Source organism: Amblyomma americanum, chromosome 7, assembly GCF_052857255.1.
Source record: "Amblyomma americanum isolate KBUSLIRL-KWMA chromosome 7, ASM5285725v1, whole genome shotgun sequence".
Lineage (NCBI taxonomy): Eukaryota > Metazoa > Arthropoda > Arachnida > Ixodida > Ixodidae > Amblyomma > Amblyomma americanum.
The window spans coordinates 120,921,293-120,939,369 of record NC_135503.1 but is presented as its reverse complement, the minus strand read 5'-3'; the positions used below and the strand labels follow the sequence as shown (position 1 = coordinate 120,939,369).

The 18,077-nt window shown below is 44.4% G+C and overlaps 1 protein-coding gene across 6 annotated transcripts in view; it reads right to left on the bottom strand.

Moving 5' to 3' along the window:
• The window catches only part of LOC144099516 (P-selectin-like), a 138,955-nt gene that overhangs the window by 107,868 nt on the left and 13,010 nt on the right, over window positions 1–18,077 (bottom strand). For all 6 annotated transcript variants that reach the window (XM_077632875.1, XM_077632879.1, XM_077632877.1 and 3 more), the window contains exons 2-5: window positions 14,637–14,687; window positions 12,916–13,110; window positions 11,446–11,622; window positions 8,434–8,634 (exon numbers count right to left, since the gene is read on the bottom strand). In XM_077632875.1, the coding sequence (XP_077489001.1) occupies window positions 8,434–8,634; window positions 11,446–11,622; window positions 12,916–13,110; window positions 14,637–14,687 (624 nt within the window). The remainder of the gene's footprint in view (window positions 1–8,433; window positions 8,635–11,445; window positions 11,623–12,915; window positions 13,111–14,636; window positions 14,688–18,077) is intronic.

The following is an 18,077-nucleotide window of genomic DNA, read 5'->3' as shown; positions in this document are numbered from 1 at the left end:
AGGGGTTTTCAAGAACTCCACATTTTATTTACCGTCTTGAACAATTCATAGAACGTGGAATGTCATCTTAGGCGCTGTCTCAAAGCCAAGGAGACATCCTTTTTAATTGGTTTTCGCTCAGTGAATTTCATTTATTTTGCTCTTCACCCTGCATTTCTAGCCTGTGTCTATTTCATAAATTTTATTATTCCCAGCTTAAACAGCAGCCATACATCTGCGCACCGCCATCACGCACGACTCACCGCATTGGTCATCCCTTAGCAGTTTCAACCAAAACTTCGCCATACGACAACTTTTCTTAGTCATTTGCTTCCTAGCTACCGTTAAAGTTTATTTTAATCTTAATTTTAATCTTTCAGAACCAATAACTGAGCCAACACGCATTACAGAGATATTATAAAACATGCTAGAAATCTCTAACTAGTGACTCTTAGACCTTAGCTTCTATTACCTCAAGAAAATCAGTGTACCATACAGTTATTGAGTCCAGATGAAAGGAACGTGTCCAAAAAATCAATGAAGCTTTGGGATAAGGCTGACTGCGTAACAATGAATAATTATTTGAATTCCCCCTTCCCCGCTTTGGAACTGCACTACCACCAGCACACAGGCGACGAATACTGGCCAATCTTACAACTTGAAATAAGAGATCTAAGGAACCGATTTATACTACACCAATCATTAAAATTCTTGGTTCAGCACAACACTTAAAAGAATAAAAAGCAAAAAGAAGCGGCTGTACCGTGCGCGAATCTTAAACCGAGCTCCTGTGCGTGGGATAAATTATACAGCACAATGACCTGCCCAAAATGACAACCAGTAGCCTGAGAAAATTTTGGGACGTGATGCATCACCAGCAGTCGTTCGACTTCCCTCTTACTTGCGGTAATGGCGACACTGTGAATGATGCTCAATGTGGCGACATGTTTAAAGCAGCATTGTCATCGGTATGCACAAAAGAGCCTGGAGAACCATTTCTTTCACTACCTTCTAATAGCGAACTGGCAACGCCACCCATCAATATTTTTACAAATGGCATTTATTGCGCAATTCACCAATTAAAAACCCCATCGTTAGGCGGAACCCACGAAATTAGCTTGAATTTTCTCAAGAAGACCAAATGCATTTCATCAAACTTCTTGCACTTATTGACTTCCCAGTCATTTGCCACAGGTATCAACCCGGAAGACTGGAAAATTGGGAAGGTCCTTCGTGTTTCCAAACAAGGTAACAAAAATTTGCCACGGACCTACTGCCCCATTTCGCTGACTAGCTTTCCTCTTTCATTCATAGAACATGTCATGTGCTCCCTGGTAATGTAGCATCTAGATTCAATGATGATTGTTTCACTCCATTCTAACGTGGATTTCGCGAAGGCCTAATATGCGAGACGCAGCTTGCTATCTTCCGTCACGGTCTTCATTCCAACCTTGATGCTAACTGCAAACTGACGCCATCCTTTTAGACTTTACCATAGCATTCGATAAGGTATCTCAACAACGTATACTCTTGACACTTTACCAACTGAATATGCATCCAGAAATTATTACATAGGCAAAAGAATTGCTTACACAATGTTCAGTTTCCCTTGTTAACCACTATTCAACTATCCGTCTAACGGTAAAATCGGGCATTCCACAAGAACGGTCCTTCGTCCCCTCCTATCTCTAATTTATATTAATGATTTTCCACAAAATTTATCATGTCATATCCGTCTATTCGCCGACGACTGTGATATTTAAGTCCCAGTTACTAACGACGCTGGTCAGGAATCCCTCGAAGACAACCTACACCGCATTCAAGCATGATGCAATCACTGGTTGATGACACTTGATTCCATTAAATAAAACCCAATATATTTTCATCGCCGTCGCAAGCTGTATTCATTTGAGTATGCGATTTCCGGTTCTCCTATCAAAATTGTCCTTTTCTATACTTACCTAGACATCACAATTAGCAATGATCTATCATGGCGCGCGCATGCAACATAACTAATCTCAACTGCGATCAAAAGTAGGCATTCTTAAATGTCATCTTCGCAATGGAACTTAATATTTAGAAAACGTTCATCAAGTGAAAACTTGAGTTCGCATTCGCCATTTGGAATCCACAACAAGCATACCTCATTGGCTCATTAGGAGCCGTGAAAAACAGCCACCCGCTTCATTCATCGCTCATGCTCATCCGATACTAGTGTTTCATCCCTCAAGCTACACGGTTAATTATCGAGTCTTTCCCTCCGTCGCCGCATTTCTAGCCAATGCCTATTTCAGAAATTTTATTTCTCCCAACTTAGACAGCAACTATATGTCTGAGCAGCGCCATTAAGCACGTCTCACCGCATTGGTCATCCAAGCAGCAAGTGACTGAAATAACGTTCTCCATGAGATCGCAGCCACCGCCTGCCATCAGTTTTCTAGATAAAGCCACGTCGCACCTATCATTTTGAAACAAAAAATCTTATACTCTCTTATCTAAAATCCACCTTTTATGTATTAACCCAAAAAATGGGGTGCTAAGGAAATTAAAATGAAATGAAGAATTCAAATAAATATACAGTATTAACGAAAAGCTGGCAGCTATCGCAATTAAGCTCAAACGAAGGTACAAACTGAAGGTGGTACCAGCCAACGCAGCTACATCCAGCCATGACCCGATCATTGAAAGCTTCTAAGAAGACGTGGAACCAAAAATGAACCAAGGAAAATCACAGTAAACTGTACTGATGGCCGACTTCAATGCGAAGCTGCGAAATAAGCAGGCTGGCGACCATCGGTAGGCGACTGTGGGATAGGTTCTAGGAATAGCAGGGGAGAGTTATTAGTAGAGTTCGCAGATAGAAATAATTTACGGATCATCGGTACCTTGTAGACGAACCAGCCGAAGAGGTCGCGTACACAAGAAATTGTGTACGCGTACACAAGGATTTCAGGCCTGCTGTTATTCTCTATATGCACAAAGTCTCACATTGTATCAAAAAGGTGGCAATGAAATATGTTGTAAACATTGTGTTTTCAGCAATCACAAAATTTTCGTCATGTTCCCGTTTTCCTGCGAAGACCTCAAGAAAAGATTGTAAATTGAAGCACCAATATCCATAAAATGTACTACCAACGTTGTTTACTCGTTCCGCCCCGTCATGTGGTAAGGCCTATATCGGCCATACTGGCCAATGCATTAACGAGCGGTTAAGACTGCAACCTGATAATACGGCCAATCTCCCAAAACATTCAACAAAAGTTGAAACCTCACTCCACTGTTCAGCAGTGTGAAAATCATCGGCGGAGGCAAAAAAAATATAGAGCGAGAAATCTTGGAAGCTTTTAGAATAAAAAACTCACGCAGTGATTGCGTAAGCGATACGTCAGTCAATTTTTTTTCTAAACAATACTGATTCATGACTGGGACTTAGTCTCCGCGTGCAAGATAGCAGTATTTTTGTTCTTTTTGTCGGCATTGTCTGCTCACGCGCATGTGCGCCCTGCCCTGCTGGCTTCTTTGACCAAGTAAAATTTTCAGTTGTGTCTCCAGCGTCGTCCTTGTGATTCACTTTTCTTGTGCACGCGACCTGGTACAATGCACCAACTGGCCTAACAAGTTACGATTCTGCATAAATACCTTCTTCAGCAAACGACAGAACAGGAAGTGATCCTGGAAGAGCCCCAATGGTGAGACTAAAAATGAGACAGGATTTCGCTAATGCTATTCATCGGATTTTTACAGGAGGTATTCTGAGTCTTGCATTGGGAACAGTTACGGATAAGAGTTAATGAATAATACCTAAATAATCTGCAATTCGCTGGTTACATTGCCTTTCTGAGCCACTAAGGAGATGAATTGCAAAGCATGATCAATGGGTTACACAGGCAGAATAAAACGGTTTGTCTCAAAGTTAACATGCAGAATATCATATAATGTTCAACAGTCTAGCAAGGGACCGGCCGTTCAGAATTGGTAGCGAGGTGCACCAAGTGGTAAAGAAATATGTCTACTTTGAGCAAGTAGTGACCGCTCAACCGGATCATGAGAGGGCGATAACTGGAAGAATAAGAATGGGTTGGAGCGCATATGGCAGTTTCTCTCAGATCATGAATGGCAGTCTAGCTATATTCCTCAAGAGAAAAGTACACAGCAGCTGTATCTTAGCAGTACTCACCTACGGGGCAGAAACGTTGAGGCGAACGAAAAGGGCTCAGTGAACTTAGAGACAACGCACGCACCTTACTATGGAAAGAAAAATGATTGGTGTAACGTTAAGAGACCGGAAGAGTGAGGACTGGGTTAGGGATCAAATGCTGCAGCGATGGCGTAGAGGTAGAGCATCCGCCTCGCGTGCAAGAGTACCGGGGTTCGAATCCTGGTGCCGCGCAATTCTCCACAGGGTTTAAAAAAATCCGCGTGTCGATGGAATTGCATAACCAGGCCTGGAGTGCGGCCTGATCTCGGTGACCAGAACCGACAACGCACTCTCTCACCAGAGCAGGATTTAGCCACCCTGGTGTAGTACTTGGCCACAATCTTCTATGATCAAACCAATTAACCCTCAGGCCTCAGTCCCCAGCGGCTGCGGAGCAACTGACCACGGCGGCGGTCAGACCTGTGACACAGCGGAGGGTGCTAAGAATCTCTGGCCCCGGACAGGCCGCCATTGGAATCGGAACCTGGCAACGTTTAACGCTAGAACTTTATCTAGTGAGGCTAGCCTAGCAGTGCTGTTCGAGGAACTAGCGGGAATTAAATGGGATGCGATTGTGCTTAGCGATGTTAGGAGGACAGGTGAGGCGTATAACATTACTAAAGGACTGAATCATACCATGCTATCGTGGATTAGAGTATAGACGAGAACGAGGTGTGGGATTCCTCATTAATAAGGATATAGCTGGCAACGTAGAGGAGCTCTATAGCATAAACGAGAGGGTAGAAGCTATAGTAATTATGCTGAATAGGAGGTACAAGCTGAAAGTGGTGCAGGCCTACGCACCCACATCCAGCCATGATGACGAGACCGTCGAAGGTTTCTATGAGGACGTAGAATCGGCAATGAATAAAGTAAAATCACAGTACACTGTACTGATGGGCGACTTCAGGGCGAAGCTGGGCAAGAAGCAGGCTGACAACCACGCGGTAGGTGACTATGGGATAGACTCTAGAAATAGCAGGGAAGAGTCGTTAGTCGAATTCGCGGATAGAAATAATTTACGGATCATGAATACCTTCTTCCGCAAACGAGAAAACAGGAAGTGGACATGAAGAGCCCCAGTGGAGAAACTAAAAATGAAGTCGACCTCATACTATGCGCTAAAGCTGGCCCCATTCAGGATGTGGCCGTGCGCGGAAAGCTGCGTTTTAGCGAATAAGCTTAGACTTGAAGAGGGAACGGAAAAAGCTGGTGAAGCGGAAGACCATTAACGAGTTAGCCGCAAGAGGGAAAGAATAGGAGTTTAGGATAGCGCTGCAAAACAAATCTTCAGCCTTAACTGAGGAAGACGACATTGATGTTCATACAATGCACGATAATCTGACATCAATAATTATGGAGTGCGCAGTAGAAGTAGGCGGTAGGTCAGTTCAACAGGATAACGGAAAGCTATTTAAGGTGACGAAAGATCTGATTAAGAAGCGCCAAATCATGAGGGCGTCTAACCCTACCGACAGAATAGAACTAACAGAGCTATCAAAGTTAATAAATAAGCGTAAGGTAGCCGACATAAGGAAGTTTTAATATGGAGAGAATCGAGCATGCTCTAAAGAACGGAAGTAGCCTAAAAGCAGTGAAGAGGAAACAAGGCATAGGTAAAAACCAGACGTATGCATTAAGAGACAAGCAGGGCAATGTCATTAGCAATATGGATAGGATAGTTAACGTAGCCGAACAGTTCTACACAGACCTGAACAGCAGCCAATGTAATCAGAGCGTTAATGAGAAAGACAGCAGTGCACAGCAATGCGTCATCACGCCAGTAATGAAACATGAAGTAAAGAAAGCCTTAGAAGCAATGAAAGGGGGAAAAGCAGCTGCAGAGGATCAGGTAACAGCAGATCTGTTGAAGGATGGAGGGTACATTGTGCTAGAAAAACTAGCCACCCTGTATACGCAATTCCTTATGACCTCGACTGTACCAGAAGCTTGGAAGAATGCAAACATTATCTTAATTCATAAGAAGGAAGACGCCAAGGACTTGAAAAATTACAGGCCGATCAGCTTACTATCCGTTGCCTACAAAGTATTTACTAAGGTAATCGCTAATAGAGTCAGGGCAACCTTGGAATTTAATCAACCAAATGATCAGGCAGGCTTTCGTAAAGGATATTCCACAATAGATCATATTCACACTATCAATCGGGTGATAGAGAAATGCGCAGAATATAACCAACCTCTCGATATAGCTTTCATCGATTACAAGAAAGCATTCGACTCAGTGGAAACCTCAGCAGTCATACAGTCATTGCGTAATCAGGGGGTAGAAGACCCTTATGCCAAAATACTGGAAGATATATATAGCAACTGCACAGCTACTATAGTCCTCCATAAAGTCAGCGATAAAATTCCAATAAGGAAGGGCGTCACTCAAGGAGACACGATCTCGCCAATGCAGTTCACCGCATGTTTACAGGAGGTATTCCGAGGCCTGAATTGGGAACAGTTGGGATTAAGAATAAATGGAGAATACCTAAATAATCTGCGATTCGCTGATGACATTGCCTTGCTGAGTCACTCAGGAGGTGAACTGCAAATCATGATCAATGAGTTTGAAGGGCAGAGCAGAACGATGGGTCTAAAAATTAACATGCAGAAAACCAAGGTAATGTTCAACAGCCTAGCAAGGGAACAAAAGTTCACAATTGGCAGCGAGAGCAAGAGGAAGTTGTGACGGAATACGTCTACTTGAAATCTAATGTCTGACGAAAACTCGTCTGGTCGGGTAGAAGATTCATGTATGAAGAAAAAGGAACGCCGACCAAAAGGTTGTTGTTTAAAACGAAGACGTTTCGGCTTCCATACGGAAGCCTTGATACGGAAGAGTGATCAAGGCTTCCGTATGGAAGCCGAAACGTCTTCGTTTTAAACAACAACCTTTTGGTCGGCGTTCCTTTTTGGTCATACATGAATACGTCTGCTTAGGGCAGGTAGTGACAGCTGATCCGGATCACGAGACGGAGATAACTAGAAGAATAAGAATGGTGTGGAGCGCATATGGCAAGTTCTCGCAGATCATGAGTGGTAGTTTAAAAATCCCTCAAGAGAAAAGTGCACAACAGCTTTATCTTACCGGTACTCACCTAGGGGGCAAAAACGTGGAGGCTAACGAAAAGAGTTCAGCTTAAGTTAAGGACAACGCGACAACGCAGCGAGCCATGGAAAAAAATGATAGGTGTAACGTTAAGAGACCGGAAGCGGGCAGATTGGGTGAGGGAACAAACACGGGTTAATGACATCCTAGTCGAATTCAAGAGAAAGAAATGGGCTTGGGCAGGGCATGTAATGCGAAGGCAAGATAACCGCTGGTCCTTAAGGGTAACGGAGTAGATTCCAAGAGAAAGTAAACGTAGTAGGGGGCGGCAGAAGGTTAAGTGGCCGGATGAGATTAAGAAGTTTGCAGGCAAAGGCAAAGGTTGGATGCAGCTGGCAAAGGACCGGGTTAATCGGAGAGACATGGGAGAGGCCTTTGCCCTGCAGTGGGTGTAGTAAGGCTGATGATGATGATGATGATGAAGTTGATGACATCCAGGTCGAAATAAGAGGGATTAAATGGGCTTGGATAGGGCACGTAATGCGAAGGCAAGAAAACCACTGGCGCGTTAGGGTAACGGAGTGGATTCCAAGAGAAGGCAAGCGTAGCAGGGGCGGGAAAAAGTTAAGTGGGCGGATGAGATTAAGAACTTTGCGGGCATATGGTGGGCGCAGCTGGCAAGGGACAGGGTTGATTGAAGAGAGATGGGAGAGGTCTTTGCCCCGCAGTGTGTGCAGTCAGGCTGCTAACTATGATGATGTCTAATTACCTCTTTACTGCCAACACATCGTGAACGAGTTTCTAAAAGAATTTACTCACTGATAACCTCACGTTTTAGCTATCGTTTACTCTTCTTGTGAATTCCTTGTTATTTTCCTGAATCCCATTTATTGTACTACCGTGTTTTTTTTTCAACTCCTTTCCACATATTTACTCTTTCAACAATATTTGTCGCCGCTCTTAACCATTGTCTGAAAGTATACTTGAAAGTTGCTCTTGTTCACTTATCAACAATTTGCTGCAATCGCAGACTATTTATCCTCTTTATGCTCCCCCTTTGTAAGAACTTCCTATCAGCTTATTATGCTAAGCTCTTTGAGAAATGAGTAGCCGATGTGCTTTCAGAATTATGCAGCGCAAGCACAAATATAAACGGATGGAACCGTCATTACAGAACTCCTTTGCTCAGGAGGGAACTCACGTCTGCACATGGGTCGGTGATCAGACCAGTTTCCGTTAAGGCCGCAACGGATGTTTTTCTCGCCTTCCAAATTGTAACCGTAATTGCATTCATAGTAGATTGTGGTTTCTGGAGGGCAACATTCTCCTTCGTATGCTTCATTCTTCAGGACAATAAGGCGGTGACCTTCCGGGCTCACTCCTGGATCCTTGCAGTACGTGTCTGGTGGGTAAACAAAAAAAATCAAAGCTCAATAGTACATGAAGCTGTAATTTTCCTATTATTTGTGTTCAGTCCATTCATCGCTCAAGCAATTTATTTGGTTAGAGGGATATAAATCTGCTCTAAACGGACTGAAAAATACGGCTGAAAGAGCTTTGAGCTTCTAGAAGCAAGTGGTCTCAAGTTGAATATTAAACATACAAAGTAGAAGATTTTAAGCGCACAAGTCACAGTAACGTGAAATTCCAACCATTTTATATACTAGCGTTATCAGGCCAGTGCACTCTGTAAAACACTTCGTTTCATAGTTCTAATGATAAGAATCACATAACGAACAAAATTAGCTACATCGAACAAACTGCCTGAAGTGATTTCCAGTCTGTTTAAACTTTGGTACCTAGTACCCCGCAGGTTTAGGTGTCATTTGTTTGCATCTCTGCTTAAGTCGCATTTAAAATACATTCTCTCAGTATGCGGTATCACGAGTGAGAAAATTGTGCAGCGGTTTTGGTCACTGCGTAAACATCGAAATTCAGCTAGAGCTACCGCAGAATCTGTTAGTTACTCAAATTTATACACATTCACCTCTTCCCTAACCCCCTCACTATGCGGTCCAGGTCTCCATCGAACATCAAGACTCGCAATGAGCCTTTCCTATAATTACTTGGGTCCCTACGCCCACAAGCCCTTCTGTGGAATCTGCAGAGCGACTATTCTACTGCCTCAAGCTGTACTGTAATTCAAGGATGAACGTCACCAGGCATCCGGGGTTTTGATATCGTAGTTATCTGCGAGTCTTGGCGCAGCACACCGCTATAGACTGTTGTTTCGGGGTACGGGCTGCGGACTCGGTGAAGATCAGGAATTGCGTCTTTATTCAGAGATTTGAACCCAAAGGAACAGGAGATGGCATCAGGCCATTGGAACGTACAGATTGGCTCCCCGAGCAGCTGCTCTCCTCCGCTGTCGGAGGAAGACTCCTTTTGTCCATTAATTAAAGCTGCGAACTGGGCGGTTCCGTTGACGGTTCCGTTTTCGAACGGCCTGATCACGTGACCAAACTGCGGGTTCCAGGAAGGAAGCGTCCTTGGTGTCCAAAACCAGACCAACCCGAGTTCCGACGCGAGAGGAGTGGGGAACAGCCGCGCTGGGTGACCCTCATAAACATGTCAAGTCCGAGAGGGGTGCGTCTTCGGCTGAACATGAGCCCCGCGTCCGCGGCGGGGCCGGCACCCTGCGGCGCCGAGGGCAGGCCGAAGCGTTCGCGGCACAAATATTTTCCGGAACCCGTGGGCCCACAGGCTTGCCGTGTCTTGTAGTGCAACGCTGTCTATCGTGAGCCCCTGTGGCTTGTGGGTCGTATGGGCCAGCCGCACAAAACGGCTACCTTCATTGATGTCACCGCCGCATGCCTTTTTTCACAGCAGCCCGTACTGGCTTCAACCAGTCGAAACCGGGGCTAAATATTCTTTATAGGCCCAACCTTGTCCTCGAGGACACAACTGCCCCAATACACGTTTTCCACACGTTCAAGCCAGAATGTTTTGCGGAACAAATTGCCGCGTGTTGAATTTATTTGGCTGTTCGGGGAAGGAAATGGCGCAGTATCTGTCTCACATTTCGGCGGACACCTGAACCGCGCCGTAAGGGAAGGGGGTAAACGAGGGAGGGAAAGAAGAAAAGCAGAAAGAGGGGCCATAGTTGAGGTCTCCGGAATACGTTTGACCTCCTGGAGATATTTAACATGCACTCACATCCCACAGCACACGGGCGCCTTTGCGTTTCGCCTCCATCGAAACGCTGCCGCCGCGGTCGGGTTCCAACCCGGGAACTCCGGATCAGCAGCCGAGCTCTCTAACCACTGAACCACCGCGCCGGGTCCGCCTGTTGGCGAGGTTTACATTTTCGGATGGTGACGGCCGCATCTGGGACCTCACCGAGCATGGTGGAATACTGAGCACAACCTAAATTGTCTTCAGTGTACACATCGGCTCATCTACGCTGTAACAATGCAACACCTATGACGAAGTGATCACGAGGTACTTTTGGCTTTCTTAAAACTACGTTCGACATTGATACTGGCACTGTATTCGGTGACGTCACATTAAGACAAGAGATGTCCTGACTGTTAACAGCTCACAACATCACCAAAGAGAACGACAGGATTTGAGCAGCCAATCCAAACACGAGCGAAACCTTTCCATAAGATCGGTATGGACGTATCTCTTCCTTTTCCCTCGTCGACATCTGCCAAAAGGTGGATAAATCGGCATTATGCATATAACTGTGTGTATTAGAAGCATCATCAAACAGACCGACAGTATTTCAGCAGCCAATGCCTACATGAGCGAAACCGTTCCATAAAATCGGCACGGACGTATCTTTCCTTTACACCTCGCCGACCGCCGCTAAAATTTGGATAAATCCGCATTGTATATATGACTGCGTACATTTGAAGCATATACATATATTTGTTCTCTTGCAAATGTTCTCAGTTGACACGCTCCGCGTACTGTAAAAAGGTCTTGATGGCGCCTCCTCGGTGGCTCTGTGGTTATGGCGCTCGGCAGCCGACTCGAAAGACGCGGGTTCGATCCCGGCCGCGGCGGTTGCATTGCGATGGAGGCGAAATGCTAGAGGCCCGTGGGCTGTGCGATGTTCGTGCAGGTTAAAAAACCCGAGGTCGTCGAAAGTATCCGGAGCCCTGCACTACGACGTCCCTCATAGCCTGAGTCACTTTGCGACGTTTAACCCAATAAACCATAAGGCAGGCCTTGATGATACAAGGAAATAAAACCAAATCCATCTAACCTTCACATATTGGTATCATCGCACTCCAGGCACCATTTTCTTGGCACGTAGCTTCTTCAGCACCCACCAGGTGGAAGCGTTCGTCATCGCAGTAAAAGGTCACGTTGTGACCCGGGGAGCAACAATCGCCCTCATAGCCGCCATGCTTCAGGTCTATCTCTGAACAGTTCTGGTTCGCTGCACGAATAGAGGAACAAGGATGATAAGTACTTGCCTCATACCTTGTATTAAGTGCTCAGTAGTGATATATTCACATACTGTCTACGAAATCAATATGGGAGAGGTTAAGAATAGATGAATAAATCCTAATGTTCTCCAAACATCGCGGACTTCGTCGGAGCTGGCCTGCTTACGATTCTTTTAGTCTTAGGTTTTAAAATGTGTCTGAGAAAAATCAGATCGTAGGAGTGCAACGTAGTAGTCAAGTACCCACTTCGAATAATTGTTGTGAATCACACAACACTTGGATGTTTTTCGTTTTTTCTTTACAAAGCATTGTCAAATTTGGTTCGAAAGCAAGCGGCATGTGCTTCGCGGAAATAAAATAAATTCACACTAAAAATCTGTTCAGGCCCAGGCTTAGTTTATTTGCACACATAATGAGCGCGATCCCTGCAAAGTAATGGGCAACGCGCAAAATACGCCGACCGTTGTAATTGGCAAAATATGAGACAACATGGATAAAGGCATACAAAACGGAAGAAGGAAGCGAGAAGCTATAAATTCAGCTGTTGCTGCCATGATTTTTCGACGCAAATTTGTAGTTGTAACTTGAGACAAGTGGTGAGCGACAACCACAATCCAAAACTCGCGTGTCCTTCGCCACGCGCAGTCTCAAGTCTTGCGGTTTCTAAGGCCTTGTTTCGACACACTTCCAAAACAGAGAAAGCTTTGTTTCCACAATAGAAGAACTCATTTTGGCTTCTGCAGTGTGTCCTCCCGTTAGAGCTAAATTTTATTTCATTGGTGAAGCATTTTAAGTACATCTAGAATAATACCACGCGGGCTTGCGGTGCGCTCCTGCCGTGTCCTCCAGTCACAATGGTGGAATCAACAGTATTTCTTCCAAGCTGCTAACAGGTGTATTGAACGACAAAACAATGCAGCGCGAAAGCCTTCCATGGAGCTGGCGCCTGTTGCAATCACAAATAACATATTGTACACAGCTCGCAAGCCACTGTACTGCAAAACTACGCTTACGCTAAGCATCGGGGGGAGCTTCGTAGTATCTGTATCCAGCGCAATGCTTTTATTGAATACAAATATACGAATTACGCCATCGTGGACCTCGAAGTTTCGCAGAGGATCCAAAGACGCTTTAGCGCAAACTTTACCCGCAATGACCGCATAAAATTGGCTCTGTTTTTGTATCATCACTATAGTGGGAGATGACGAAGTTCCACAGAATTCATATTAGCCATATCAATAATTAAGTCTCAGAACTACTTTTTCTTGCTCGTTCGGACTCACCAACGCACTCAGGGTCCGGGTCTGGGAGCCAGGTGTCTTTGCCGTCGGAGGAAGGGACACAGGTGAGGTTGCTGGGGCCTCCCAGCCTGAATTCATTACTGCAGTTGTACATGGCAAGACGCGCCTCTTTCAGCTCTACGTAGCTGCCGTTGGCAATGTCCGGAGGTTGGATGGAGCAGGGTGTCATTTGCGGAACTGCGAGGAAAATAGAATTAACTAAGCCAAAAAATACGTCGCTTCTTGTTTAGTTTTTGATTGAATTTCCACATTGTGTGAGCAAATAGCGCAAATGGAAAGGCATGTTAATCTGGCGCACTGCATAGCTCTATGGAATGTAACTAGCCCTAGTAATATGTACGCAGCGCAGGTTGCAAGAAAGGAGGTAGAAATGCAAACATGTTTGCAGTAATTACGTAAGGCCGTTGTGCAAAAGGAACAAGTAAATGTCGGGGAAAATATCAAGAAGAACTATCTAGTGACAGCAGTTATACACAAGAAAAGTACTACTAAAACTGAATAGACTAGCCTACGACTGAGTTAAAACATTCGGTGCGAGCAAACATTGGTCTGAATTAACGACTTGCAAAATTGTGTAAGTCAGCTTGAATAGGCAGAGACGAAAACCACTTTAGATGCCATATTGCTTGCCTGAAATAAGCCTACGGTCTTTGTGATCATGCAACTGAGCTCGAAAAATGAGAGTAAATAATTAACTGGTTTAAAAGTACACTCAGGCTAGCAAATGTTTGGAAAGAAAATCATAGGAGATAGGACAAACTCAGAGCGGCTATGGGAACAAACGCCAGTCAACTACGTCGAAATCAAGAAAATGAAATGTTGGTGGGCAGCGCTTGTGACGCCTACAGAAGCCGCCCGATCTTCCCTTAAGGAGGCTCTGAAAGGGGCTACGAATAAATTAGCGGTGTGCCTACAATAATAAAGGACCCTGTTTCAAGAACTATCGTCCAGGAAGAATTCTTTAATGCGTTTTGTGGAAGCTGAGTTATCTCTAATCAAAATTACATTTTACGTGTCTTCGCGCCTTTTTCTCTCCTCTCATCATTTTTTCCACTCTGAAATGTAGGCGCTCCTGCGCCGCCCCCACTCACTCGGACCCTCGGCCGGCTACCGACGCGCGCAGGAGGAGTGGGGAAGGGGCGAAGCTTTCGGCCGGGCCAGGGTAGCCGCGTGATGTCAGAACAGACGTGCCGGCGAAAAAATGACAGCCCTCCGCTGCTGACGCAACCAGCACTGCATAACGCGTTGTGTGCGAGTTCGGGCGAAAGCTCGGCTCGAGAGGTCGCCGCGAGCCGTCGAAGAGCGAATTTCTCAAAATACATTGTAAATGATTGATTCGCTTTTGAGGTCCTGTACACGACATGAACACTCGGTGGCCTCTATTCTACATAATGCAAGCGTATTATTTGCAATGTCAAACCCGCTTTTCAGAGCCCTTTGAGATAACGGCGTTAACTCCTAACAAGGGCAGTGGAGAGCCAGGTTGGAGGAAGATGTCCGCAAGTTTCTAGGGTTAGGTCAACCACAATTGGCTGAGGACAGGGTTGATTACAGACGATGGGAGTTCAGTTGAAGAGGCATTTGTCCTCGAGTGACTGTAACTAAATTTCTTGCGAGGACCTGATTTAATTCTTGAATACCACCCTGGTCAAAACGCTCGCCACGCGCGCATGCATTAAAGCAAAAAACAGAATGTTTCTCACGTGTGAAGCACGGTGAGCTGAGCAGCAACAAAGCCACTGTAGAGCTGGCCACTGGAAAGTGAAAAAGAAGAAATCTTCGGTCATATTCATAGAAATACGCTGCGAAGATAAAGATTGTCCAAACAATTACTAACGCCTTAACATTGCTAAGCACAGAATATTTTGTGAAAGCCGTTTTTTGAGGTGGACACCACCGCAGCGTGCCTGAATATGCGATTGAGGTGTCCACTTACCATTTGAGCCAGTTAAGCGCGTTTCCTTTTTTTCATGCCTTTTGCGCACAGATGGAATCTGACGAAGATGACGACGCGCCATGTATTGCAGTTTAACACATTTTTATAGTTTACATTTTTGTTAATATTTTTCTTTTCCCTCCTTTTTCTTGTACTTACTCCTTCGCCTAAATTTAAGCATTTTAGACCCGCTAACCACCTGCAACCACCTTTGTCACGGAAACTGAGTTGCCCGGATTTCTTTGGCCATACCATGATTGCCGCATGCAATCTGCAATGGAAATAGACGCCGCCTGGTTATGGTCAATCCCCATTGTGGTTATGTGCCCTTTTGTGAGTCAAACAACAACAGTTCCACACGAGGTGCGATCGCCCAGTGCTCACGTGCAGTCGCGAGCGAAGCTCTTCTATTCGCGCCACTGTGGCTTCAAAACTCAGTCCCGGCATTATTTATTTCTTCAGGTACCTGAGAGAGAGAGAGAGAGAGAGAATAGACATTTATTTTTAAAAAAGAGACCGGAGCCGATTGTGCGTGGGGCCCTCAGCCCAAGACTCCAGCGGCTTCAGCTGACGCTTTGGCGATGGCGTCCAGTGCGTAATGTTCTTGCACGGTGCCGCTGGCTAGCGTCACCTCCCACTGTTCCAGTGCCGCGTTGTCTCGCTTTAAGTGGTCGGTTTAGCTTAGCATGTCCATGTAATGTGCGTGAATGTGGGAATTTTGTCACAGAAAGGACATATACCTGCGTATAATTTTCGGTGAATGCTGCGTAGGTGGTGGAGATTGGGAAAAAAATGTGTTGGGATGCGTCTTAGGTGGTAGGAGTCCTCTGGAGAAAGTTTCTTACGTGGCGGGGGCTAGAGACGCCTATTTAGGCGGAGGATCTCTAGGCGGGTTGAAAAACGGGTTGAGAGGCGGTAGAGAGTAAAGTCAATGAGGCTTCAGATTGACATCGGCTTTTGCGAGTTTCCTAGCGAAGTAGTGCTTTTGCAATAAAAAATCCCCACACATGACTCTAGATAAGTAAACGCGGCTCATATTCACGCACACATCAGCCCTATCAGGAAGAAAGGAAGGAAAAGAACTTTAATGGAATAGATGTCTGCCTGGAAACTCTCTAGCTTTCCACCGCAAAAGTGCAACGGCTAATACTACAAAGGAAAGCATGAGATTTCACTGAACACGCTGAAATTGCTTAGAAATTGAACATTAAAATGAGATTGAAGGTGACCGTTTACTTTTAAACGAAAGAATGGGGAGATCAGGTCACGCTAGCAGATCAAAGAAGCACTTTAGGATTCCTGGCTCCTTAGCACACTGAACAACGTAACAGCATGTGGTGAAGGGCGTTCACGTGTACTTAACGAGTTGCTCTATGAAGCGATGTTCCTAACCAGGCAACTCCAGCAGCACGAGGTGGTGGGCCCTTTCGAGTCCGACCAAGTGCCAAATTTTACTTGGATGCAAGAATATTATGATGTTCTTTGTGTGGTAGTTGAAAAATATTGAAGGGGCGTCGTATATCGTCGGCCAACTGGAAATGTGCAAAATTTTTTTGTGTTTCTGGAATCTTTGCTGACATTTTCAAGTGAAAATAAGCTGCGTGTAATCATTGGCGGTGATTTAAACACTAATATCCTTGGGGATTTGTCTATAAAACGGGAACTTGAACCATTATTAAGCGTTTACGGATGTAAGAATGTTATTAAGGAACCAACAAGAGTGACTCTCACAACTTCCACTTTGCTTCACATATTTAAAACCAACTTGCATGAAATAAATATAAAGACCGGAACAATGTGCACACATATAAATGATTATTTTGGCATATATATGTGTTTAGAGAAGTGTACTATGCCCAAAAAGAAACTTGCACCGCAATATATTTATGACTTTTTAGAAACAGCCATGGAAATGTTTAAACTGCAAATTTCGTGTGTCGATTGGCGTGTTGTGCTTAACGAGACCGACGCTGAAAGTGCTTTTAATTTATTTTTGCTTCTATTTTAGAAATATACGATCACTGTTTTCCTATTAAGATATTTTTGAAGTCAAAGAACATACGTAAGCAGTGGGTGACAAGGGAACTTCTGCGAAAGATGAAAACAAAGAATAAACTTTATGCTAAATTTCTAGCTGCTCGTCATCCAGATGTAATAGGCTTTTAAAATATTTCGCAACAAACTGATAAAATATTAGATGCGTGAGAAATTATTACTTTTGCAATTTTTTTGAGACCTCAGCAGGCAACATAGATGAAATTTGGAAAAAAAACTAAACGCACTCCTATGTCGCCGCACGAATCTAACCGTTGTTACGAAGATTGAGCGTGGCACGGAACAGATCTCGGGGGCACGTTTGGCAGACGAGTTCAATAGGTATTTTGTCAATCTTGATCCAGGCAGTCCTACTGATGGCGCACTCAGTTACATCAAAGTAGTCCATCAGGAACCCCTTTTTTGAGCCCTGTAATAGAGGCTGAAGTTGTTTCAGTATTTCAAGGACTAAACAATATAAAAGCAGCGATGCAGATGGGATAAAAATTCAACCTGTGAAACATGTAATCGATATTATCTCACCTTGTTTGGTCTACATATTCAACCTGTGCTTATTGCCGGGAGTGGTTCTGAAACGATTACAGCTTGCGAAAGTAACAGTGTTGCATAAGAAAGGTGATAAGAACGACATTGGTAATTATAGACCTGTGTCAATACTTCCAGTTTTCTCTAAGGGATTAGAAAAAAATTATTCTCGACAAAATAAATAACTTTTCCGATAAACACAACGTACTAACCAGGTCACAGTTTGGCTTCCTGTAAGCAACAGTCAACAGAACAGACTTTACTCGAGCAAAAAGAATTCATTTAAAATGCTTTTGAGCAAACAGAATTGGCCTTGGGTGGGTTTGTAGACTTTACAAAAGCATTCGATCTACAATAGCATTAGACTTTCTTAGCCATTCTCTCTTACTTAGAAAATTAGAAGTATATGGAATACGTGGGAATGTTCTAACGCTGTTAAAATCTTATTTAAATGATCGTCAGCCGTATGTTTACTTCAATGGTTTCTCGTCAGTTGTAAAACCAATAACATCAGGAGGACCTCAGGGCAGTATCCTTGGTCCCTTTTTATTTGATATCAATTTAAATGACATTGTCCATATCGACCCGAGCATTAAATATATAATTTATGCCGATGAAACGACTACAC